This window comes from Hermetia illucens, chromosome 4, assembly GCF_905115235.1.
Source record: "Hermetia illucens chromosome 4, iHerIll2.2.curated.20191125, whole genome shotgun sequence".
NCBI classification, from domain to species: domain Eukaryota; kingdom Metazoa; phylum Arthropoda; class Insecta; order Diptera; family Stratiomyidae; genus Hermetia; species Hermetia illucens.
Genome location: NC_051852.1, coordinates 26,349,543 through 26,374,043, shown reverse-complemented (window position 1 = coordinate 26,374,043; position 24,501 = coordinate 26,349,543). Strand labels below are relative to the sequence as shown.

The following is a 24,501-nucleotide window of genomic DNA, read 5'->3' as shown; positions in this document are numbered from 1 at the left end:
CTAAATTTATCCATCCTACTCAACATCGACATTAAAAAGTTTTTTATTCATACAATCGCTATCGACCTAAAGATTGTATGAAAATATGGTCACCAGGCCCGGAGAAGAAAAGGAGGGAAAAAGATGAAGATTTCCATCAGGCCCAAGGTTTTTTTGGAAGGCCCGGATTAGAAATTGTAATATTTGGTTTTCACAGCATTTAGATGCATTTTTGCATTCCATGTAGGCAGATCGTTGTCTACCAATCTCTACGAAACCTTTGTGGAATGTTACTTCATTTCTGAGATTAAAAAGTATGCAAATTCACCGCCGTTGTTAACTAGCTTCGATCAATCTGTCTCAATCTCGACATTGAGTCGTACTTCTACCATTGTTAGTCTGTCGGTCAACATCAAAAGGAAACACTAATCACTATGTACCTTTTGTGGATTATCAGGGGTTTGTGTAATGTTCTTATTGGCTCAAGATGACAAGCCTCGCGACTTTAGCAGACTGAGAGTATGGTATTGGAATTTCCAGCTTTTCATGCAAAAAAATGCTTTGCACCCGCAAAGGGGTGGGGGCAATCTTCTAATTGTCCCTTTCATCGTTTATACTGACCCGAAATGGTTGAGAAGAAGGAACTTTCGAGTTATACCCCGATTGTAGTGCATTAAGCGTCTGGATAAGAAGCTTATTCTTGAATCTTCATAGGGCTTATTTATATTGACTTTACCAAACCAACGCCTAGAAATCCGACGTGAAAATTATGGATTCTCCAATTTCAAAATCAATCAAATTTCTATTCTATCAAATTTCTATCTATTCAATATCTCAATCTCCATTCCCATGCCTCTTGAGGAATCTTCGGACCTTTCTCTCAATACTGCTGTCAACAGCTTTCACCACAATTCAGTAGAAGAAGGGCGACAACGGTTTTTCCTCTGCTAAAGTCTTACGAAAAAGCGTTAACATTTGCCTCAGTTCACCTGTTTAATATTTCAGATGCATTTCACACACAGACCACTGAGAATAGTAGTTAGTTGTCTCTGAAGGCTGTATATTTATGGTCACTGGCTATTCTGCTTTCGCCGGTCAAAAACAATTGCAACCAGATCGCAGAAATATGGGAACATTGTAGTGGTTCAGGATATACTTGTCTGCTATGAGAGTGGACCTGAGGCATCCCTCGTTGAGGGTTCAATTTTTGAAATCTTCTCTAATGAAAATCCGCACGTAACTTCTCCCATCAAACAGATGTAGCCACTCAAAAACAACGGCCACAAAATTACAAAAGAGTTATACGCAACGAGGACACCAATTAGCACCCTCGAGAATCTTAACGCACAGATCCAAGATTGCCATAAGAGTTCCTCTGCTTTAAGTCTAGATCAGTAAATTTTTCATCTCAATATAAAATTACATCCCTATAAGGTACAATTAGTACAGCAATTAAAGTCAGCAGCCTTTGAATCGATGTTGAATTTTACAAATGAAATATTCGATGCCTCCAATGACTTTAACTGTTTTATTTTCTCCGATGGGAGGCTGCAGAGAATCCTTCTCTAAAACACCAGAAGCCGTTTCATCTTCGAGTCGAGCATTAAATCAAGGTATCTATTCGCAAGGTCGTGATTATCTTTCTGGTGAAGATGACGGTTTTTCCAGCACAAGGTTGAAACCATGAGCAATCATTCATTCGCTTACTCGCCGCACCAATATACCAAGTCTGCTTTGCGTCTCTTCAAGTCTTGCCGCTGGCGGAACACCAGTTTGTATTCGTTTTGAGAATTAAGGGGGTCCTAAGTCCGCATCAACTTAATGCAGGACCGGACCAACTGGGGAGCAACTTACTCCCTCTTTTCTGGTCCACGGACCCCTCGCTTAGGGCTTACACCTAAACTTTTCCGTGGACCAGAAAAGAGGGAGTAAGTTGCTCCCCAGTTGGTCCGGTCCTGCATTAAGTTGATGCGGACTTAGGACCCCCTTCATTTTCAAAACGAATATTTCAGCTCTGGCCAAGCTCTGGTCAATAAGGCGGATTTGCGCTCAATATAATTCGTAGGCATGTCGTGTTCTACGAATTATATAAAGGAGCATTCAACATCTGCGAGCCGCTACGGTCACGCTGCTCCCAGGGCAGAGGTGAGGCAGCGTCTGACGATTTGCCTCTGCCCTGGTAAGAAACCGTAAAGCCGTCGTCGCTTGACCAGTTTGTAACCTTCCGCCGGGATACCAGAACCCGACACCTTCTTGTTTTTCATGGTGAGAACTGCGTCTTTGAACTCTCTAGTGGTGAAAAGGGGGCAATCTTCGACGCTTTCCATGCTATTGACATCAACCCGAAGGGGATGTTTAAAGAATAATACCCGTACAATGCGGTCCATCTGGTCGTTACCTAGTATGCAGGGTTTCCGCAGAGCCCCGATTTTCCAGGTGACTAATTTATAGTCAAGTCCCCACGGCTCCTCATTCACCTCGTTGAGCAGGTTTTGAAAGACGTGAGCTTTGGTTTTATTCATCGCATTGCGGAGTCTCCTTTTTGCTGATCTATACTTCCTCCGAAGATCGGCATTTTCTGCCATCTACCAGTATATAAAAGGCTTGTTACAGTTGGTGCCCCTCCAAGACGTGGAAGCTGTCGTTATCAGGTTCTTCACTGAGTTTAAGGTAGTATCAACTGCAACTGTACCATCTCCGAAGCGCCCTCCAGCGTGACTCTACCTGTTTAACCAGCTTCGACAAACTTCCCGATCTTCACCCTCGCGACATTCCACACGCAAAGGGGAACGCCGGGTTGGTGCACGCCAGCAAGTAGCATCAAACACTTCGAAAGCGATGTACTAGTTATCACTTGCCGAGAAGTCTTCCAATTAGATAGGGTATTCTCACGTTTGTTCCTACAGATTAATACTATGTCATTAACAAAGCCTTGGAAATTTATTCCAGTATTCATTAATATTTCTAAAAGCTCGTCCGTATACCACGTTAATGGTGAAAACACCTCATTCTATGGACAATGTTGGGCTGTTTTCATGATTTCGATTCCTATGGGTACCTCCGCTGCTCTATTCATCCAGAATATACCTTTACGAATAAGAACATTCTGTATTGCCGCAAAAGAAGTGCTGACGAACGCATTTTAATGTCTAGCGAAGCGCAAAATGCAATTTCTTTCGTTTCTACTGCATCACGTACTATTTTTGCCAATGGATACAGGGTAGTTTCGGTTACATTTCCCGTCCAGTGCACATGTTGACGTAGGTGTAAAGGATTATGTGTTAAAACATTGGTTCTAATCCAGGACTTTCTCTAGTATCATTATGAAGGATTTCCAGCAACTTGGTCTGCAAGGTTTTACCTGATTTCGATACAAAGACCATCTTCTTCCCCCCCATGGTCTTAGTATTTATCCCAAGACTATACTACCCCGTAACACTTTTAAGAGGTATACTAGGATCCTCTTAAGAGTGATACTAGAAAAATGCATTCCAGATCATGTGATTTTAGTGGCTTGAAGGTTGCCACTGTCACTTCATTCTACCTTTCGAACGCATCTTTTTCGCTATCTCCACACCTGATATAGTATGGAAACGGGAAGAATGAGCGCTGAGAAGGAGGTATGTCTTATCCTCCACTATTCCCTCGTTTTCGTATTTCCCTTTCTATCGAATGCTCATACGCTTTTTTGCTGATCTCTAACTTCCTTTCTTTACCTTCCACGAGTAATAATATTCAAGATCTGTACTGTACTGCTGCGTAACTGGCTCTTATTGGTGTTGATTCCTGATTGTCAATATTTTGGAGATGTGAGTTCGCCTGATGCTCCAGTTTATTAAAAAGTCAGTAGTTAGTGTAGAATAGTCTGTAAGGCATTTGTTTTTCCAGAGAAAATCGGGTGAGAAAGAAATAGCTAAAAGGCTGAAGTGGTCATTAGGAAAGAGCTCCTGGTTACACTGAGTTGATGTGCTGTTTGAACAATGGCACCTTGTTGACCTTCAGTGCTTTACTTCTCATTCCATAAATAAATATACAAATGCAGAATGTTCACTTAATCACAATTAAATGTTTGTTAAAAAATACTAGTAATTAAATCTAGGGCGCTCTCTTTACATTTCTTCCGGTATTTTTCGCAAGCATCCCGCAAGCCATCCAACTCTGCATCGTAGAAGTCACTATGAAGTTTTTCATTTCTGGATGCACTTGGACTGAAACGATAATAAAACCATTTTCAATAATATAAAGAAAGCATAAACCACAACCCACCTGAGGACAATATGGAACAATGATCCTAATAATCCATTATGGCTTCCAATCGCGAACTCACTCACTTCACAAATCGCTCTTAGTAAACAGTCTCGGCCACGATAACCAGCACTAAAAAGCATCAGATTAAAATCGGAAATCGATTAATATCCACGAAAAACTAACAGTTCCATTTTCTGAATAATGCCCTTGTAAAATGATTTCCGAGACATAAGCTTCTCCAGCATCCTTATTGAGTCCTTTTTTCGACGCCTCTTTGGGGTTGTAGGGGTCGAAGGCGAATCCGAACAAGTACCATTTGAATCGGGGCTACATTTTAGATCACGGCCAATTTCATCTACCAGATCAAGCTAAGAACAATAAAACCAGCGGTCACAAGAACATTTTTGGAATGTGACTAAAAATCTGATAAATATCCTTACTCTATTCAGTACACCAGGAAAGATATCCTGTGCTAACGCGGGCGGAATGTAATTGGCTTCAAAGTTGTACGAGTAGAACACATTTCTATTTGGTAATTCAATTGGAATAGCAAGAGCTACTACTATCTGAAAATATTTTTGAAAAGTTAATCAGATGGTAACATCGCAAAATTAGATTGCTCCTTACTCCAACACAACTGTTAACAGGAAATATCAAAGCTCTCGGATTCCTGGCTTTATTACGATAATCTACCTTTTCGGCAAAGGAGTTGGATTTTCTATTCTGCAGAAAAAGAGCAACAATACACCAATAGATTAAAACTAATTTCGCCATTAATCCGACTTTCAACCACTAGAAACTGATGCTAACCCAATCTTATAAAAACTGAGGTTTCAGCATGAATCTAATTTTACCTGCTTTTGTCTTCAAAGTATCTTAACTAGTTGAATAAACAAAAAGTTCATGATTTAATAAACCGAGCATGGGTGTAATTTCTAGAACAAATCAGTCGTATGGAGACTAGTTTGTCAAGTAACGCTCGAGTAAGATCAATCTAATTTTCATGAGCTTATCTAATAGTGGACAAGTCGAATAGTGGAATAATGGTTGCTAATTAAATTTGCTCATTACCTGCACAGGTAAAAAAGTGTCATCCTTGTAAACAGTACACGTTTATTGAGTTAAAACCAAAGTGAGGTGCGCTTTAAACTATTATAAAATAATCAAATGCAATTAATATATTGAAGTGATTATATCCAGGAAACTTATCGAGCATTTATTGTTGTATTTGTTACACCGACCAGTTTGTCCAGACTCCTCAGCGGCATAGAAAATATTGGGAAGGTGCTCGTTCATTGAAGCAGAAGGCCTGGAGATTAAAAAGAATTAAGTCCTCAACTATATTTTTGCTAGTATATAACCTACATAAACAAAACGTGTAACAAAGAACCAAATGCACCATTGTATTCTCCTAAATCCGTGGATGATATTTCGCAAATAGTTCTTAATAAGCAAGCTTCCCCGTCGTATCCAAAATGTTGGAAGTATGCAGAAATTGATGCGAAAAAATTCATTCTTGTTGAGAACGGATGGCTTCTTGCAGCTCGTTTTCTGCTACTTAGTATACTGCTGATATTACTCGGTAAATATTCATCAGGATGCCACTGGAATAAGAATGATGTCATTTGAAATAGTTTAATCATGTAGATTTTGTTTAAGGGTTGAGAGTCCTGATGATGTGTAATTCGGAAGAAACTCGAACTTGTTGCGAGCCCCTGCCTACTCATTTTGGGCAAAACGCCTAATTTTTAAACAACACTTAGGTTTTATTCAAGGCATAACAACTCATCAGGCATTGTCTCATCTTTATCCCGAGAGCAGCGTGACCGATCGATCGCATCCCGTCTCTACGCGATTACTATAGAACATCAACAGGATCATCATGACTGTTTAACAGAATTGGTCATGCCAACGAGTTGTGGATTTCTCAAATGAATCCTAGAATGTACGATTCTGGTATAGCACCTGAGCCTTCAAATCATTTTTCGAAAGGGTGATGCAATGTAAACTAGATATTTCTATAGTGCACAGTTACGGTCTTGAAAAAAGTGCTTTAATACGTCTCAAGGCTTAAATCTAATATTAGGCTGCTGAACTGTCGATTATTATAATTATTGTATTATTCATAGTTAATAAAGATCATTTGTCTTTATAACTCGCCTATACTAAACTAAACCAAAATCAACCCTATTCGTAGAGTCAAGATCAGTGTATTGATGTAGCGATGTAGCTCACCATTAATGTAGGAAGCGAACTGATTGCCATTCACAATTATTTTGAATATGATAACATGTGTGTGTTCTCCCTTACCGCATACCGAGGCATTCTTCCGTTCCGTAGCTAGTTTACTTTCATCGTCAAACCAGCGGTTCCGACTTTTTTGGCGGCTGGGGCCAAGTATTATTGGGGCCGCATCAATGATAACGTTCTTCAGGTGGTTGTGGAGATCATTTATTGATGCTTCATCTCCAGGAACGCTGTTGACTGCGGTTATTGCGGCATCCATTTCCCTCTTATAGGTGTTGCGGAGGGCTGTGTTGTGGATAGCTTCAGTATTCACTCTCACCTGATTGTCAGAAGGGATTGTAGGTGGTGTCGTAATTCGAGCTCAGAGCACCATGCCAACGAGATAGTGGTCCGAGTCTATATTGGCCTCCCTATATGTTTTGACATTCATCAAGTCTGAGAGGTGGCGGCGTTCAATCAACACGTGGTCAATTTGGTTGAAAGTGGTCTCGTCTGGCCGGCAAAACGCCGTTCATTGTTTGTTGAAATCTCAATTATGGCGCAACTGCCTCGTAGAAGGCATCCTTCTCCGACTCTGCAGTCTCCTCTGTAGGGGCGTACTCCGAGCACATGGCTTACTGGATGGCCGCTATAATATATGGTGCAGCGGTTCTTCTCCAGGAAACCGGTCCCTGTCCATCGCACCTCTTGCAGCGCTGTTACAGCGGCCATATATTGGGACATGAGAAAATGCGGAAATCGTTGTTCCTTTGTCGTTGTAAAATCCATCCTGTGCGAGGCTCCTTCCATGGCTTCGTAACATCGGTTTTCCGTGTAGGGTTGTCAGTCCTACCCAACCCCCAACCTGGAGGACCAGTTGGTACAATTTGTCCCGTTTTTTAGGCGCGGGAAACACGCCTTTATCCTTTTCCGTCTGCAGCTTTTCGTTAAGAAAGAGCTCCCAGCGGTCACCACGTGGAGGTGTAGATGGGGTTTGGTAGTAGAGCTGTTGGTGTTGGTTCAGCAGGAGTTTCCCATATTTTATGCTCCATCGTGGGTACCAATCCACGTTTCGCCCTCGGACCTATACTACCCTTTGACTACCCTTCTTCTTCTTTAACGTATATATACATATATATTTCGGGAGCGACATACCCCCTTCTTCAGTACAAAGCTACTTACCAGTTATTACCAGTAGCTTTGTACTGAAGAAGGAAGTATGTCGCTCCCGAAATTTCAGAATATAGAAATGGAAGTCGTCTCAAGCAGCATGATAAATCAATTAAAAACAAGTTAGGTAGAGAAATCCATGAAGAACGAAGAACAAGAAAGATTTTCGGAATAACAGCGACGTTTATCATATATCTGCCCTGTTTGCGAAATAACATACATAAGCAAAGCAGAAATCTCGTTGCGCATGACATACCTTGGAAGAAGATCACATCATCACTAGCGATGATGCAACAATGCTCAATGAAGTGACAGACCCCCCAAAACTGGACTCATACAAGATAATACCCCCTTAAGAGCTAATCCTGGTAAATGTTATACGATAGTGAGTGAGTAACACAGCCAGTTTTTATACACTAGAAAAAAAGCTAGTATTCTTTTTTAAAAAGAACATATTATTCTTATTTATATATTGTTATAATCTATCATGAGAGCTGCATAATTATGTATATGCGCCCGTTATGCAAAGCAGTAGAAGTAGAAAATACCAAGAAATTTTAGTGATCATTACTTAAAATATCGTCTCCTGCAGTTGCCTATATGGAGACATTACATTGTAGCATAGTTGAAATTGTCAAGTATCAAATGTTCCTTGATTAAATTTAAAGCCAAATTAAAGATTAACAAAGTAAGAATTATTAATAAACAAACTAGAAAAAATCGATTAGAAGAAAAACATTAATGAACGTTTACAACCTAGAAGAATTTGATAGCTTCGTAGAAAGTAAGTCAACCTAGTCAAATCAGGAACTAAACTATTGAATAGGTTGAACCGGGGTCGTACTTGAACATATTTTAAGGCCTAGATTTTATATACGCGCATTTAAGCATGCACATTCTCGCGCAATTTGCATGTATGGGGAGCCCCCCTTTAGACCCGAAGCAAATTGTCCAATAAATTTCATTTGAATCGGTATAGCCGTTTTTGAGAAAAATGCGTGTGGCAGACAGACACTGAATCGATTTTAATAAGGTTTTATTTTACATAAAGCCTTAAAATTGAAAACACAAAAATAAAAAAAAATTAGGAAGGTAATTAAGTTAGACCTGCCTTGCGGCGGTAAGGTATGTACTACTAACCTGGGTGAAAAATATAATAAACTGTTTTAAATAATAAAAACTTACTTTTCCATTCGCTAGTGTTAATTTATTAGTCTTGCAAAAACTGATATTTCGGGAACCACTTGTTCCCCTCATTAGTGCTAACAAGTCCTTGTTAGGCATCTGTATTTGCAAGACCAATAAATTAACAATAGCGAATGAAAAAGCAAGTTTTTATTATTTAAAATAATTTAATCGCTAGAAATACCGCGCAACTACACTCAGACAATAAATTCGATAAATAAAAAGTTGTAACTATTGCATGTTCAGCCAGAAAGCAACTACGTGAAAAGTCGGGAACTTCAATGAAAAGGTAATGTAAAACAATTTACTTAAATTCAATGAAGACGACAAATGAAAGGCTAAACAATGCTAGAATGAGTTAAATGGTTATAATTTGATTCGGTTGAAACATCAAGAGACCAAGGATCGACGATTCCTTTTTTTCTTGGCAAACAGATTGATTACTTTAAATTCATTAACAGAATAAAGAATTTACTAAATTTTACAAAATTACGAAAAATATAAAATATTCAAAATGTGTACCTTCTCTATAAACTCGACGTGAGTATTATTATCCGGTAATCCATGATTCGCTTCAAAAGCAAATGAAAAATATACTGTTCCGGGCAGATCTAGAGGGATGGCAACAGCTGCAATATACTAAAATATAAATGTATCCATTATAAAAATTGCTCTTCAAATTCGAGAATTATACTGCAATAAGGAAACTGTTTTATAAAATATTTCATAGTTTATTTCAATTAAGTTATTTTAAGTTGATTTATAAACTCACACCAAACGAACTGCCTTGAGGAAAAACCACCAAACGTTTATTTCTTAACAACCGATCTTCATTTCCAGCATTTTCACTTATTATGAAACTCACTGATATTATAAAGCTTAGGTAAAAAGCGGATATGATTCTAGAGGGTGTCATATTTGAACTGGCATGAAATATCCACACAGTCCTCAAACAGTATAATTACATATTCCATCCTTGCATTGTTTTGCTACTTACTCCACTCCACTTACTCCACCCATGATAACGTACATAGTGTAAAATTCACAAGTTAGTGCATGGCGGGACTTAAAACTATTTGTTCTGCTGGGAAAAATCTTCATTGATTCTATATATTGTATATAAGTATTTATATATTTGCTTCTGAACCTTACATTGAACACATAATGTAAGGTTATGAACCTAACAAACATATAAATGTATGTTTTGCTAAACGACATGATCATTGGCTAGAAATAGAAGTCATTTCCCATCAATTTCTGCTATTGGCTTCACTTTAAGTAGTTCTATTTTAATATATGTAATAAACTGCAAGGAATATCTTTGACCATATCTTTAGGCTAATTTTTGGCTATATAACCAGATGCCAGGACAAATGTAGGTTTAGATACATGAACAATTATGGGCCTCAGGTTCATATTGGGACAAGGGTATCGGATAACTACTGAGCCCCTTTCTTTCTATATAGAGAGCGTATGTTCTACAAAGAAATGTATAAGTAGTTAGTCTTATTTCGCCATTTGGCTCTATCGAATGCCTGATCTGGGTGCAATCTCGAGGCTTTTAAGTCCCCATCTAAAGTATAGGGAACATATAATACTTATCCCGGCTTTACATTTACGGACATTACAGGTATCATGAAGATCCTAAAAGTGTTGCTGCACCATTCAAATTTATAGTAAAGGGGGAGGCTTGGCTTGTAGAACATACCCTTCAACAAGAGATGGTCAATGATTTAATTTTTCTAAAGTTGCAAAGTCGAAACCTCAATAATTGAGGAGAGTTGGAGTTCTGGAGAAGCCGCCATCTGAGAAACTAGATACTCTGGTACAAAAATGAGTTATAAACAGAAGGTAGGATAGGGGCAGGAATACAATAAAAAATAGGGACTAACGGTTTCGTCCAGGGCAGAGGCAACTCATCAGACGCTGCCTCACCTTTTTAGATGCTTGGGTGCCATGCCCCAAACGAGGAATCCGTGGACCAAAAAACGTGAGGGTAAGTTACTTTCCATTTGGTCCGGTCCAACATCAAGTGGATGTGGACTTAGGATCCCTCACTATCCTAAACAACAAGGAATACAATGATATGATTTGAAACTCAATGTGAGGCACCTCTAAGCCAACTCACCACTGTATTTTTCGTCTGTATTTTCGTCAGGCTTCGTGCTGGCAGCCAAGCACCCTTAAAAGCTACTGTATCACCTCAAAGCAGATCTAAATAAGCGTGAGTATGCCAGCAAAACCTTAAAACCCTGACAACTGAAGTAAAGTTAAACGGGTTAACGGGACATTAATAATTAATAATCTGTAGACCCAGAACCTGCAGTTGGAATTAACAAATCTGACACCGTGAAAATCATAAGGATCTAGGAAAGTAGTTAACTAATTCATTGATTCATTAAACAGCGGCTGATCACAAGTACAGCAAATTGATCCTTTAAGATGGACGATAAATCAAAACGGCAGAAATCTGGAACTAAAAAAATGAATGATAGGTCGCTGCCTTTTATGAACATACAACTAGCGTCTATACCGAAGACCAAACATGCAGATTTTGCAACGAGAAGAACGAAACAGCCTCCCTTATTAGACTATCCCGGATTTGTTTGTAAGTGTTTCTAAAGGCAGATCTCAAACCAGTCGACCATCGGAAAAACCGAGTAGAAATGGGAAGATTCGAGCGATGCAAGTAGGATGTCGCACACAAATTTTTCAAGTTTGTGTAGAGACAATTTGATCCAACATATTCCGGAGGACGGAGCCTTATTCGCTTTGTAGCAGGATTTATAATAATAAAAACAACTACGATTGTTAAATCTTAAATTACAGAAATTATTGAAAAAGTACTGTAGTCAAATCTCCAAAAAGCATGGACGACGCGAGGCAAAAAAGAAGAAAATGCAATGAGCTCAAAAAACATGTGCACGGAAAGTAGAGAATGCCGATTCGCTATATCGAATCTTGTTTCATCTCTTTTCATAAATACTCTGATTTTTTACATAAATGGATCCCCCCGGTATTCTAAAATGCCCAAGCATATAAGAATTCTTCGAACCGAAAATAGCATTAATCACAATTAATACAAAAATGTTACAAATCATACTTAGTCATTCAGTTATTAAATTCTACCACGGAATACCCGTTAACATTTACCCGAGCTATAAAATTTACTGTGCCGCTAACGTTCCATTAATTAGCACCTTAACGTGAATGAAAGAATCAGAATAACCATGCCCTAATTCTTCACCGCTTCCTAGCCTCTGGTAAGTGATCTACCTGTAAGTTAACACAACCATTGGATAGAAGAACATATTCTATATTTCACGGCATACGCGCTATAAATGCATTGATAAATATCACAACGATGCTGGTGAAGGAGAAGTTGTTCATTATTTTTTACATTGTGTTTTCCTCACTTCTTGCAGAACAAGCTGAAAGTAGAAAAGGAAGAACCTTAATATTTCCTCCTACTTCACCGACCAGAGCGCAGGTACTTCGAGTTTCTAATCATTTAAATGAATTTTTGCTAATTGATTGGAATTTATATTTTAGTTGATCTACGGCATTGGTATCCCCCTTCCTTTAGAGTATGAATCAATGACGACGGGATATGTACTGAAAGCGGAGTATTTTTTACCAACAACAGCAATAGAGCTTCGACCATTAAAACTTCATCCCCAGCCAGTCAGCAAGCGGCACATTAATTCCAAACAATCATTCGAAAATAATACTCAACACTATACTGATGATTACAATGATGAGAGTACTTTGAATTATATCGAAGATACTAGAAATGGTGGAAGTGGAAATATTGGTAAATATCGTTGGGCGATCTATCGAGTGGTGGAAACAATAGGTGCTAGGTAGCGAAAAATCAGTGAATCTAATTCGGTGAAATTTAATAAATTTATTTTGGCTCCAGGCTTGGTTTGGAGGGGCGTGTGTGCATGTTGAGGTCTATTTGTGAAGCAGCTGAAACACCTTTCCATTATAGCAGTGGTCTACTAGGAGAGTTGCTCCATATAATAATGACGTAAGTTTGTGGTACCTTTTTGGATTTATAAAAATTATTATATAAAATTTGTAATTTATTGCCAGCCCATCATCATCAAATGATCCAATATCGAAGCATTCAGATAACGAGTATTTTCACGCGGAATATCTAGGAAGGTCGGGAGCACCCTGCGATGTTATATTTAAGGAATGTTCAAAATCCATCCTATCAATATTTTCAGGGACGCATACCCTTTTGAATAATTTTGCTAAGATGCTATTACCATAAAGTTGAAATAAATAAATGAATATTAAGTTGTAAGTTGTAAAATTTGTGATAATAAACGTAAACAGTGGTAACGTTGTATTTGCTTTGAAACTTAATATAGTGAATATCGTTTATAGAGATATTGAATGGACCAAAAAATCAAATCGCTATAATCGATATGTTCTCATAAGCAATTTTGCCCCTTTCAAAGTTTTGCCTATATTTGAGTAATTGCAAAAATATAAGTACTTATTTATGTAAATTATGATTGAACTTTTTCTAGGGTGTTTATGCTTGAAAGCATCCCTTAATCACGGTGTTATGAATGTAGATTTGAAAAAATACATACGAGAAATCTCTAAATGCAAATACGTTCGAATTTCGAATGACTACATTCTTCATCATCGCTCTCTGCTTGAGCTACTTGTATTTCGAGCAAAATATTCTCATCCGTTGGAGAATCCACGGTCACCAAATCATCATCAATATTTATAAACACATACCAAGCACGTACAATGTCCATAGGTTGACTAGCGTGTTCATTAGTATATCTTCAAGGATATTATTGGGAAGATCTAAAGTATTATTATTGAAGCCAGCGGCGCGGCTGCTATGAGTTAGCAGTAACTCTTTCAAGAGTCCTAGAGACAAAGCCCCGAACGCAAGGTGAACATTATGCGACACTCTCTGAAAATTACTTAACCAACCTAATTTTTTTAGACTCTTCACCTCAGTCTTCTTCAAGTAGAAATAAAAGTACATATCAATTGATAATGTCCCGTTGAATAATATATTTTTATAGTTATACAAATTGATCTTGCCAGGATATTTTACAATTTTTATTAAAATATTGTAAGTACAGTTCAAGGGTCTCTATAACAGCACGTTCTCGGTTCCCTTCCCTTCCCTTGATCGTTATAGGTTGACATGTGGGGAATTTCGGATTCCTTCCATCCCTTCCTGAGTTTTCCGATTCTCTGAATCCAAACAGTCGGAAGGGGTGTATGGCTGAGAGGATAATTTCATTAAATATGTAATGCACAGCAAGCAAATACTACCGACTTAATTCTGGCAAGATCTAAATTTATTGGCTTTTCCAGTACACCAATGACACCAATCTATAATAAAAAAATCCTCTCTCTTTTTTTTCAGATACCTTTGAGAAAAAGGCTTCAGTAAGGTTTTTGTCATAGGGAAGGTTTCATCGTCCACAAAGACGTAAGGTATATGAACTCGTAGTTGAAGTTAGCAATACCAAGAAGTACTTGACTGTTAAAGCCTTTGTAATTATAAAAAACGACCCTGCCCCTGACGGAGGGGGGTATTCCGATGTGCTTTCCAGCAATGGCTCCAAAACAGTTTGGGAAATTTCATTTGTTTTTGAATCCCTTTGCTACCATTTTCCAGTCTTCTTCACAGGATGGAAACTGAGTGAAAAAATAAATAAAAATTAAGTAAATAAAGGAAAATAAAAAAAATAAGCGTCTTTTTATTTTTTCAGGATACTCAAACTACCAGTTTTACAGAATGTCAATTTTACGCCCTGAAGGTACCAGGCCAAAATCGAGGAGTACTGATACTTCCCATGTGGAATATGATACTATGTCACCAAGTGCTTCCACCTCCAATTCAGGAAGCAGAAGAAAAATATATCCGCTTCAGACAAAACCCTAGGATTAGCGGGAGAACGCTTGAGCTCCATTCGCCCAGAAGACGAACATGACGGCAGACTTCTCAGCCTATTTAATTACCGGAAGAAAGTGCTGCCAGTGTGTCCTAATATCTATCCTCTTTTCAGTGTTAAATGCTACTAATTTATCACAAATAAAAATTACGTACTTATTATATTTCTTTTGTTTTTACCTTAAAATACTCCTAATTTGTCTTAACGCATGAGGCGACAGAATAGTTGAAAATTTTTTTTTAGTAGCCTTAAGTTCTCTTTGAAGTTTTCTGGCATCTGTATGCTTTCTTCACGTTCCACATTTGGCAAGTTGCATGTCAGGTAATCGATTATTTCGCTTCCTTTTTAAGGTTTTGTGTAAAACAAAACCTTATTAAAATCGGTTTACTTTCGGCCTGTCCGTCACACGCATTTTTCTCGGAGGCTGTTGTAGCGATTGACATCAAATTTGGTGGAAAGGTGGGAACTGTGAACGCTCACGCATACAGTGATTTACATCCTTTTACGTCGAATTTAAGGGGGGTCCCCATACATGCAAAAGGGGGTGTACATTTTTTTTCACAAATGTAGTCATGTAGGGTATCATATGAAAGGTCTCGGACCTTTCACCGCGTAGAATAGCTGAAGTAAAGGGCCTCATTGATCTGAAAACGTTTTCCAACCGCGAAATATCATGAAGGTTGAAGGTGTCTGAAGCCACCGTACGATGTATAAAGAAGAAAGTGGAGTCAGGTCATAAACTAAGCCCGAAACGAAAGAATATATGCGGTAGGAAATCCATTTTTACTACCAGGTGAGAAAGATATCTAAGGAAAATTTGCCTAGAAAACAGATGTGCTACCACAAGACAGTTAAAATCTCAACTGGAAGATGCTAATGTATTTGCGTCTGAGCGCACTGTACATAGAAAATTAAAGGATTTACATTTAAAGATCTGCCGACCCGCCAAGAGGCCCAAGTTAACGGCTGCGATGAAACCCAAACGTCGGAAATGGGCCACACAGTGGCGTGATAAAGATGTTCACTTCTAGAGATCTGTAAGTTGATATTAGATGCATCATTTACTATGAAATAATGAAGGATAAGCACTGATACTTAGGATACTCATTTATTTTTCTATTTTTGATAGGTCTGCTTTAGCGATGAAAGCACTTTGAAATTTTGCAGAATAGAACTCAGTTTGTGCGCCATCGTGCTGGAGAAAAATGTAATCCTAACTGCGTTGTTCAAACTGTGAAGCACCCTACAAAGGTTATAATCTGGTCAGTTATCAGCGGCAAAGGTACTGGACGTTTGTACGTGGTAAAAGACATTATGAGGCAAGATCAGTATATAGAAGTCTTGCAAACTCGGTTGGTTCCTCAGCTCAGAGAGTGCTTTCCGAAAGGGGAGACCAATTACAATTTATACAGAACAGACAACTGTGAGCTACTGACTCTAAGATAAACTTAGAGGGGCTTCTAGTTCGTTTTTCAAAAACATAATTATTTACTATTTCTTCACAAGATGAAAATCAATGCTGTTCGGTTAATTGAGCGGTAAAAGAGGAAGTACTCGTTCGATGCCAGCAATGTCAGGAACCGGAAATTAAACCAAAATAATTCAATACGACGTTTACGGAGATCCAGAAAACAAATCTGACTCGACTCAATGTCTATTCTCTTAAAAATTGAACAAAAAAAAAACAGCGACTTCTATTTCTGATCCGGCTTATCGTTAGAACAGATATTCAAGAAGTATCTTATAGAGTAAGCAAGTAATTAACACATGCTGCCTCCATAAAGTATGAGATATACATGTGCAATAGGTTTTAAAATAAAGAAGTATATGAGATAAATTAATGTACCAGAAATAATAATATAAAACCAATCTAAAACTGCAAACCAATGAATGATACCTCTTAAAAATCTGTATATAGCATCTGATCGTTAATGGAACCCTCTCTACTAAATAAACTTATGGCATGATATAAATATTAGTAACACACGCCAACAAATACTAATAACTTAAAATCCTGCGTGCTCAATTATGCTATCACTAGTCGTTTGTCTTGTCTTGGTCGCCCTAAGTTCTTCTCAGACGCAATCAATGCATAATATTAGAAAACGTTTTTTAATTTTCCCTCAAGCTGCCCCGACGCGTGTGCAGGTTCTATTAAAATTATCTTTTCTCTGAAAATGAATTCTACCTTTTAAGAATTGAAGTTTATTGCAGGCGTTGGTATACCAGTTGATCTCGAGGCAGAAACAATTACAACTGGCGCTGTATTAAAAGGACAATTTTGGTTACCCTACAACGCTACGCAACTTTATTATGGTCTCACGGCTGCTGGATTACCGATAACAAGAAGCACAGAGAAACGAAAAAGGGGTATTTTCAATCCACGATTGGCAGCCTATAAAGCTTTGGAATATATCTTGGATAAGTACGAATATTTTCTATTTGAAAAACAACTATGTTTTATCAACCTAACAACTTACTAATCTAGTCGAGGACATAATGGTGTAGATTGTATTTTGAGAGCTATATGTGAAGCAGCACAAATCCCGTTTTCACAGTTCCACCCTATAACAGAATTGTTTCATTTATTTTTCACGTAAGTTTTCCAATAAATAAAGATAAATTCTACTTTATTGACTTCTGATCAAATTTAGACCTTCTTCAAGCGATGGTGAAATCATAGACAAACTTTTGGATGGCTATTTGAATGCTGAAGCTTCTGGCGCCATTGGTGATCCTTGCCATCTACAATATTCACGATGCAATTTTTCACTCATAAATATCTTAACAACTATTTTATAGTTTCTATAAAATAATGTACTTGCTATTTAATTCTTTTCCGATAATTAGTAGTAGAAATTAAAATGAACAATTATCTGCGTCTGTACAATAGAAATAAAGATCATCAGCATACACTTATTGACTTAAATTAGAAGAAATTCACATCATAAGCTACATATTAAGTTGAAATCGTTCAACAAAGACCCCCGAAAATTCACTCAGCAGCGACTTTCTACATTCCTTGAAGATACGCTCACACGGTGCACCTGATTTTCCCAGGTACTCAGCATGTAAATATTCATTATCAGAATGTTTAGTCAATGGTTCTACTGATGTTGACGGGCTGCAAAGAAAAATATAAAATGTGAATTATTGATGGTCCTTGTAAATAATTTCAGAAGTCATTACGTTAGTAAGATGTGGAGCAACTCTCCTAGGAGTCCACTTTTCCAACTGAAAGGAACAGTTGCAGCTTCACAAATGCCTCGCAAGACACAAGCTCTTCCTTCGTAACCTAATCTGAAAGTATTGAACCGAAATTAAAGTTTGTTCTCATGGTTGAATAAATATAATAATACAGTAGAATCTCGATAATTCGAATCGTCAACGGACTGATAATTTGGGACGGAATATCAGGATTACCAATTATCGGGAGTACAAAATAAAGAAAATTTACTTTTGTAATCAGTCAAGTTAACCGATTTGATAAAATCTTGGAGACATGCACAATATTATTGACTTGACCTTATCTGCACATATTTGCTCCAAGCGGAATCGCTGAATTTATTGGTGAAGCAATGTAAATTCCAAGAAAGGCCATCTACAAATATCTCTCACAAGCTGCAAATGAACAAGGATCAAAGACAAGTTTTCCACGACTTGAAGCAGAAACAGTAACCGCACCCCTCCAGATTGGGGATTTTGGAGCGATAAGCTTACAACCCGTTGTCCTCAATAACTGAACACAATCTACAACAACAAGATAAAGAATCTAGGAGTGGGTTGATAATGCGAAAATCACCATGCAAACCGAAAACTTACCATGCTCCTGGATCCTAGGATATTGGAGCTCATAACCGAGCAGATGCTGTTAAAAGTGCACATCAACAGGCGCTAGCGACCCATCAACGAAATGAGTTGTGAACGAGATACTGCCATGAAATTGCACACAATTTTGAAAAGTGTCACACTATCAAGAAAACGAGGGTTTGGAATCATCTTCATATTGATGAAAGAGTTCAAAATAAACTTCATAGACAACAAATCCATAAATGAAGAAAAATGTGCGATTCGCATTAATGCCAATTGTTGTACCAATGTCTGGGTGATAAATGTCCATGCCCCAACTGAAGAGAAAGATGATGAAGTAAAAGACAATTTCTATGATAGTCTGCGAAGACTATTCCATTCACTGCCATTCAATGGTTATATAGTTCTGGGGAGAATTGAAGTGCATTTCAGCGAACCGTAAGCGATGGCTCAAGGGTGTGGTAGACGAGCTATAGCCCACAAGGAGTGAATAGTAACCATATACATATATATGCCACGAAGTAACACCAAAATAATACTTGGTGACTTTAGTTGAGACTGAGGAAACCTACAGCAGAACAACCAGTAGCCGCAGTTTCCATAATGCATCGAATAATAACGGCCTCATATGCATGTAGCAGAATTTCAACCATAAATTCGACATACTTCCCAGACAAAGCCATCCATAAAAGGGGCCTCAGCATCCCCAAGCGACAAGAAAGATGATTCTCTAACATTCTTAATACTAGGTTCTATCGCGGAGTGTACTACGATTCCCACCGCTATCTGATGTCGTATGTCGAGAACATACGGACTAAAAGCCAGCCCATTCCGTAAATTCTAAATACAACGCCTACAAAACGAGCTAGCTGCTTGTAGACGAAATCTGGGCAAGACTAAAGAATGTACTCAAAACAATAGCGAAAGAAATGATTGAATATGAATTCTGGCGCAGAAGAAACATTAGTGTCACGTGCTGTGCCGTGGTAACATCTTAGAGAAATTTGAAGTCCAAAGTGAAGCCCGCCAGGATTGTATCCTGCCACCGATGTCATTTCTTCTTGTTTCCTATGAAGTTCTTCAAGATCGTATCCTGTCACTGAATTATTCCTTCTTGTTATCGGTGGAATTCTTCATGCTCCCTTGCCCAAAACCCTCGACTATGCTGATCACATCTGTTTTCTCCCCAACCGAGTTAGGAACCTTAATCACATAGCTCGTGCTTTCGAGAAGGGGCAAGTAGAATCGGACTAAAGATCAATAACAAAACCTAAATTCTCAGTCTGATCGGTCATCACACTCTTCCTATCTGCATCTGGGAGAGTAGCGAAGGCGTTGATCAATTTGGATATCTCAGAAGCGTCGTTTCTTCCAACGGTGACACCGAACTTAATGTCGCTCTACGCGTTTTCAGTGCTTGGTGTGCCTTTGTTGCTTTGTCAAAAATCTAGAAACTCAATTATGTCAACACCAACATCGAGTTGAAATTATTCCGTGATATTATTCTTTCTGTGTTGCTATATGGAAGTAGCACATGGAGAGAGACAGCCACTGCTACTCGATAGCTCCAAGCCTTCTTCAATATATACCGGGGTCGGATTATCAGAGTATTTTGACCTGGCGCAGAACGGTGGAGGAGGAGTGCATGTGTTGGAGAAGTGTTGAAATTACGATTATTAATATTGAATCACAATGGTGAACGTGAAAAAATGCGAAATGCATTTGAAAGGAGAGTTCGGAAGAGAATTATCAAGGCAAAGCTTGATGGAGATCGATGATGAATCAGGTGCAACCATGAGCTGTACGAAATATTTGACGAGCAAGATGTTTCCACGATTATCAAGAGGCAAAAATTACGATGGGCTGGCCACTTTCTAATTTATAGATAACACTTGAATTCCTAAAAGGTTTTCGAGGCAACACTTGATTACCTAAAAGGTTTTCGATGCAAACTTGAAGGATAAAGACCAACGAAAAAACCAAAGAAACGCTAAGTGAATTCAATAGACGCTCTAATTTAGCAACTGGAGGACGCGATCGAACGAGACTTTTGGAGGCAGTGCATTCTAAAGGCCGGATTTCGTATCTCCAATATCGTCATAATAACAGGGAGATCTACAGTGGATGCTGTTAAGGAGGTCGTAGATGCGGTCATCGAGCCGAGGCACACAGCCGCCGATCTCGACGGATAGTGCTCCTCATAACGCTTGATGTCAGAAATGCCTTTAATTCCGTAAGACGGACAAATATGCTAGGCACACTAGAAAACTCATTTCACGTGCCAAGCTATCTCTTGCGGATATTGAGGGATTATCTGAAAGACTGCTCCCTGCTCTATGAGACGCTAGAGGACCAAAAGAGGATGGAAATCACGTCGGGAGTAGCACAAGGATCCATCTTAGGGCGGGACCTTTGGAACGCTTCCTACGATAGTCTGCTGAGACTCAATATGCCCGAAGAGTCGCGCCTGGTCGGTTATGAAGACGACGTTGCGGCACTTGTTGCCGGACGCACTGTTGAACAGGCGCAAAGCAGACTTGGCATATTGATGCGACGGGTAAGCGGATGGATGACTGCTCACGGTCTCAGCCTTGCGCTGGAAAAAACCGAAGTAGTCATCTTGACCAGAAGGAGAATCCCAACCCTGCGTCCCATATCGATCGGCGAGTTGACTATAGAGTCAAAACCAGCGGTTAAATACCTTGGTTTAATGTTTAATTCGACTCGAAGATGAGCTTCTTCGAGCAAATCAAAGCAGCAGAGGACAGGGCTGCAGCTGGAGTCGCGGCCTTGAGTCGGCTAATGGCAAACGTCGGGCGCCCTATATCAACTAGAAGACGTCTTCTTATGGGAACAACGCAGTCAATTCTGCTCTATTGTGCGGAGGTATGGGTTGATGCATTTGAAAAGGAGGTGCATCGTAAAGGCCTTGCTCAACTGCAGAGGCGGGAAGTTTTGCAAGTGGTGTCTGCTTATTATACCGTCTCCAAACCGGCTGTGATGGTGATCGCGGGAGTGATCCCCGTTGCCCTCCTTACCAAGGAAGGTAAAGCTATTTACCGCCGTAAGGGCGAAAACTTAAGAGAGGTAGTTGCCCGTGCAGAACAGCAACGCACGCTTACCGAGTTTTAACTTTCTTGGCAAAATGAGCCAAGGGGCAGATGGACTGCGCGGCTCATTGACAAATTATACCCGTGGTTGAACAGAACGCACAGTGAGATTGATTACCTCCTTACCCAACTTTTAAGTGGGCATGGAGGTTTTCAGTCTTACCTGCACAGGATCGGGAAGGCGCGATCTCTTGATTGTGTGTTCTGCAATGGAGTGGAGTGGCGGACGACGCTGAACACATTTTTTTCTCTTGCGAGAGGTGGGACGGCTTTCGTCAGCAGCTTTATGTAGACACAGAGGAGCTCTCTCCAGACAACATTGTCAGAGAAATGCTGAAGAGCGTTGGCAGCTGGAATGGTATTGCGCATTATGTTCGCGCTCTTCTTATTTTGAAGAAGATTGAACTCGACCGCCGGAGGGATCGGACGGTAAGGGGTCCCTGAACTAACAACTCCCTTCCCAAAGCCGGAAGAGCGGGAGGACTAGCCCGAAGTAATGGGTCAAACGGTTCCAGGCTAGTTCTCTGATGACAGGGAGGTGTTTAGTTGGTAGTCCGACAGCGTGCTGTTGCGGGAGTCCAACACTCTGTGCGTAAACGCATTCACCTACCCTACTCCCAAAAAAAAGAAAAAATATCGTGATAATACCTGAGAAATTTTAACATAGTAGTATGGGCGTTAGCAAAAAAGGATAGAAGATTCCCCGAGGGCACTTCCACACGGCCCTCGCTATCGGGTTTGCAAGTGAAGCAGCGAAATATCGTAAACCTTTCGATCGATGCATTTAAAAATTAATCGTATGCTCAAGAAACAACCCTTCATCTTAATTTTGAATCATGTCACAACACATTATGTATTACTATTCCTAGATAGATAGACTAGTCAACATGCGAAGTATACTTTCAAGAGAAACTACAGGAAATTGATCTTCAACTTTTCTTTGATGGTATAACCGCACAACAACTTAGTGCTCATAGTTTTTACGGATATGTCGTAAGCACACCCAAGGAAATTATAGAAAAATGTTTGTAATATACTACGTATGTCCACAAGGATCATGTTTCAATCAAATTTCAAAAACAATTAAAGGGCATTTAGAAAGTTTTTACTCCGGATACCACTATGTTCGCCACATTAAATATTCTGTCATTTTTGTAGACTAGTCATTTAGAGCAACTTACTCAGAAGATTCAAATTTAGAATCACATATTCCTCTTATTAACTCCATAACCAAATAGTTTCACTAGCCTCCCGTTATTTCAACTACGAAACGAATTGCTATCGAACAAACAAAAGTTCTTATAAAAGGAATTTTTTCACAGATTATTACCTTTTTGCATGCATCTCCAACGCATGATAAGCAGCCCACCTGTATTTCTCTATATTCGGATCATTTCGCCTTTTCTCTTTCCTTAAAACACCATCTGCATTGTCAACCTTTTCCGGTATTTGTTTTAAAGTTTCATTTCTTTCCACTGTGCTTCTTCGATTTTTGAAATATTTGGCATACGGAGGTTTCCACTCCTTAAGTTTCATTGGAAATCCATATTGCACACGTATAACGTATCCCGTAGTCATATAACCACCTTCCACATCCCATGGAATACCAAATCCATAAATCAACTGGTGAAAATGTCCTTGGATTAGCACAAAGTTTAACTGAATTAAATTAATTTCTTTACTTACACTAACAATTATTTCGCTTTGTTGTTCCTCTTCTTGGCATTGAGCATAATAATCATGGAAAATATCAATTATTGCAAGTGAAATAAAAATGTAAATGTATAAATTATTAAACTGAATCACCAACATATTCCCACAACTTTAAAGTCCAGACTATCAGCAATATACCATACTTAAATATCTTACGGTCCGTTACCCAAAAATTATGGATTATTTGAATAAAAAGTTAGGACCTTAACGCTACTTTTAAAGCCTATTGAATCGTTATATTATACATTAGAGTTGAAATGTTTGTATTGGGTTATTGAACTGGATCTATAACACATGGTCCTTAGTTTATAGAGTAATCTACCTCAACTTGATTGAAGACAGGGTGTTTTAAATTTTATGCACATAAATGTATAGCTAAGAAGTATGCGGAGTAATAAAGTGAATAGCAATGATTTTAGGAATAAGCACTCGCAACCATGATTATAATCAAGTATTATTGCTTCGTGCTTTACATATCTCATAGTGAGTTGATGTCTGTCTCTATATAAATTTAGTGATATTAAAGAAAAAAACAAAGCAAATATCTCATTCAAACCATAGAATCTACCGAGTGTGCTCGGTATATTAACGAGTACCTTGCTCTGCCCCACTCCAAAAAACTCGCAACTTACAAGGATTTATTGAACCTTTGAAAAACATATGCAACGAGTTTCTTCGGAATTAGTTTCTAGATCGTTCGACCACACTCGCGTGAAAGATTTAAATTCTGTGAACTTTATAGTAATTTAAAATCACTAATAGGCATCTTCTTTCATTTTTTTGAGTCTTTCTGAACAAAGAGGTTTGCTTCTTGGTAAATTTTACTCGAAGTCCTTCGTCTTCCTCGCGTTGTTTTTCCAGATATCTTTCAATACGGGTACATGACGGAGCATATACACAAGTCGATACTTTTGTAGTTACACCCTGTGCATAACACTTTATATTCATTGCATTATAAAACCAACACTTTCCACCATTTACCGAAGCAATGAATTCCAGTATATCATAATTTTTCAACTTATTTTCAATTTTCTTTAAAAATTTCAAATATTCTCAGTAATTTAAAAGTATTTCAATTCTATGCTGAGTTCAACAACAAATAAAATTAAAGTTCT

At 38.7% G+C, this 24,501-nt stretch overlaps 5 protein-coding genes across 5 annotated transcripts; 2 read left to right on the top strand and 3 right to left on the bottom strand.

Annotated features, from left to right (window-relative positions):
- Nucleotides 1-4,051: 4,051 nt before the first annotated feature.
- Nucleotides 4,052-5,002, bottom strand: LOC119653400. The gene is made up of 5 exons (XM_038057964.1): nt 4,855-5,002; nt 4,668-4,793; nt 4,411-4,595; nt 4,246-4,356; nt 4,052-4,187 (listed from the first exon to the last, which is right to left on the bottom strand). The coding sequence occupies exons 1-5, from the start codon at nt 4,999-5,001 to the stop codon at nt 4,052-4,054; spliced, it is 705 nt and encodes a 234-aa protein (XP_037913892.1). The 5' UTR covers nt 5,002.
- Nucleotides 5,003-5,328: 326 nt separating this feature from the next.
- LOC119653853 lies at nt 5,329-5,991 on the bottom strand. Its single transcript, XM_038058900.1, has 2 exons — nt 5,593-5,991; nt 5,329-5,536 (listed from the first exon to the last, which is right to left on the bottom strand). Exons 1-2 carry the CDS (start codon nt 5,952-5,954, stop codon nt 5,401-5,403), a joined length of 498 nt encoding a protein of 165 aa, XP_037914828.1. The 5' UTR covers nt 5,955-5,991; the 3' UTR covers nt 5,329-5,400.
- Nucleotides 5,992-12,103: 6,112 nt separating this feature from the next.
- On the top strand, nt 12,104-13,161 carry LOC119653850. Its single transcript, XM_038058898.1, has 4 exons — nt 12,104-12,298; nt 12,361-12,671; nt 12,731-12,841; nt 12,907-13,161. Exons 1-4 carry the CDS (start codon nt 12,173-12,175, stop codon nt 13,088-13,090), a joined length of 732 nt encoding a protein of 243 aa, XP_037914826.1. The 5' UTR covers nt 12,104-12,172; the 3' UTR covers nt 13,091-13,161.
- Nucleotides 13,162-15,042: 1,881 nt separating this feature from the next.
- LOC119653399 lies at nt 15,043-17,555 on the top strand. The gene is made up of 4 exons (XM_038057963.1): nt 15,043-15,074; nt 16,968-17,178; nt 17,242-17,349; nt 17,408-17,555. The coding sequence occupies exons 1-4, from the start codon at nt 15,068-15,070 to the stop codon at nt 17,553-17,555; spliced, it is 474 nt and encodes a 157-aa protein (XP_037913891.1). The 5' UTR covers nt 15,043-15,067.
- On the bottom strand, nt 17,545-23,533 carry LOC119655365. Its single transcript, XM_038061224.1, has 4 exons — nt 23,360-23,533; nt 23,004-23,296; nt 17,943-18,053; nt 17,545-17,877 (listed from the first exon to the last, which is right to left on the bottom strand). The coding sequence occupies exons 1-4, from the start codon at nt 23,483-23,485 to the stop codon at nt 17,706-17,708; spliced, it is 702 nt and encodes a 233-aa protein (XP_037917152.1). The 5' UTR covers nt 23,486-23,533; the 3' UTR covers nt 17,545-17,705.
- Between the last annotated feature and the right edge of the window lie 968 nt (nt 23,534-24,501).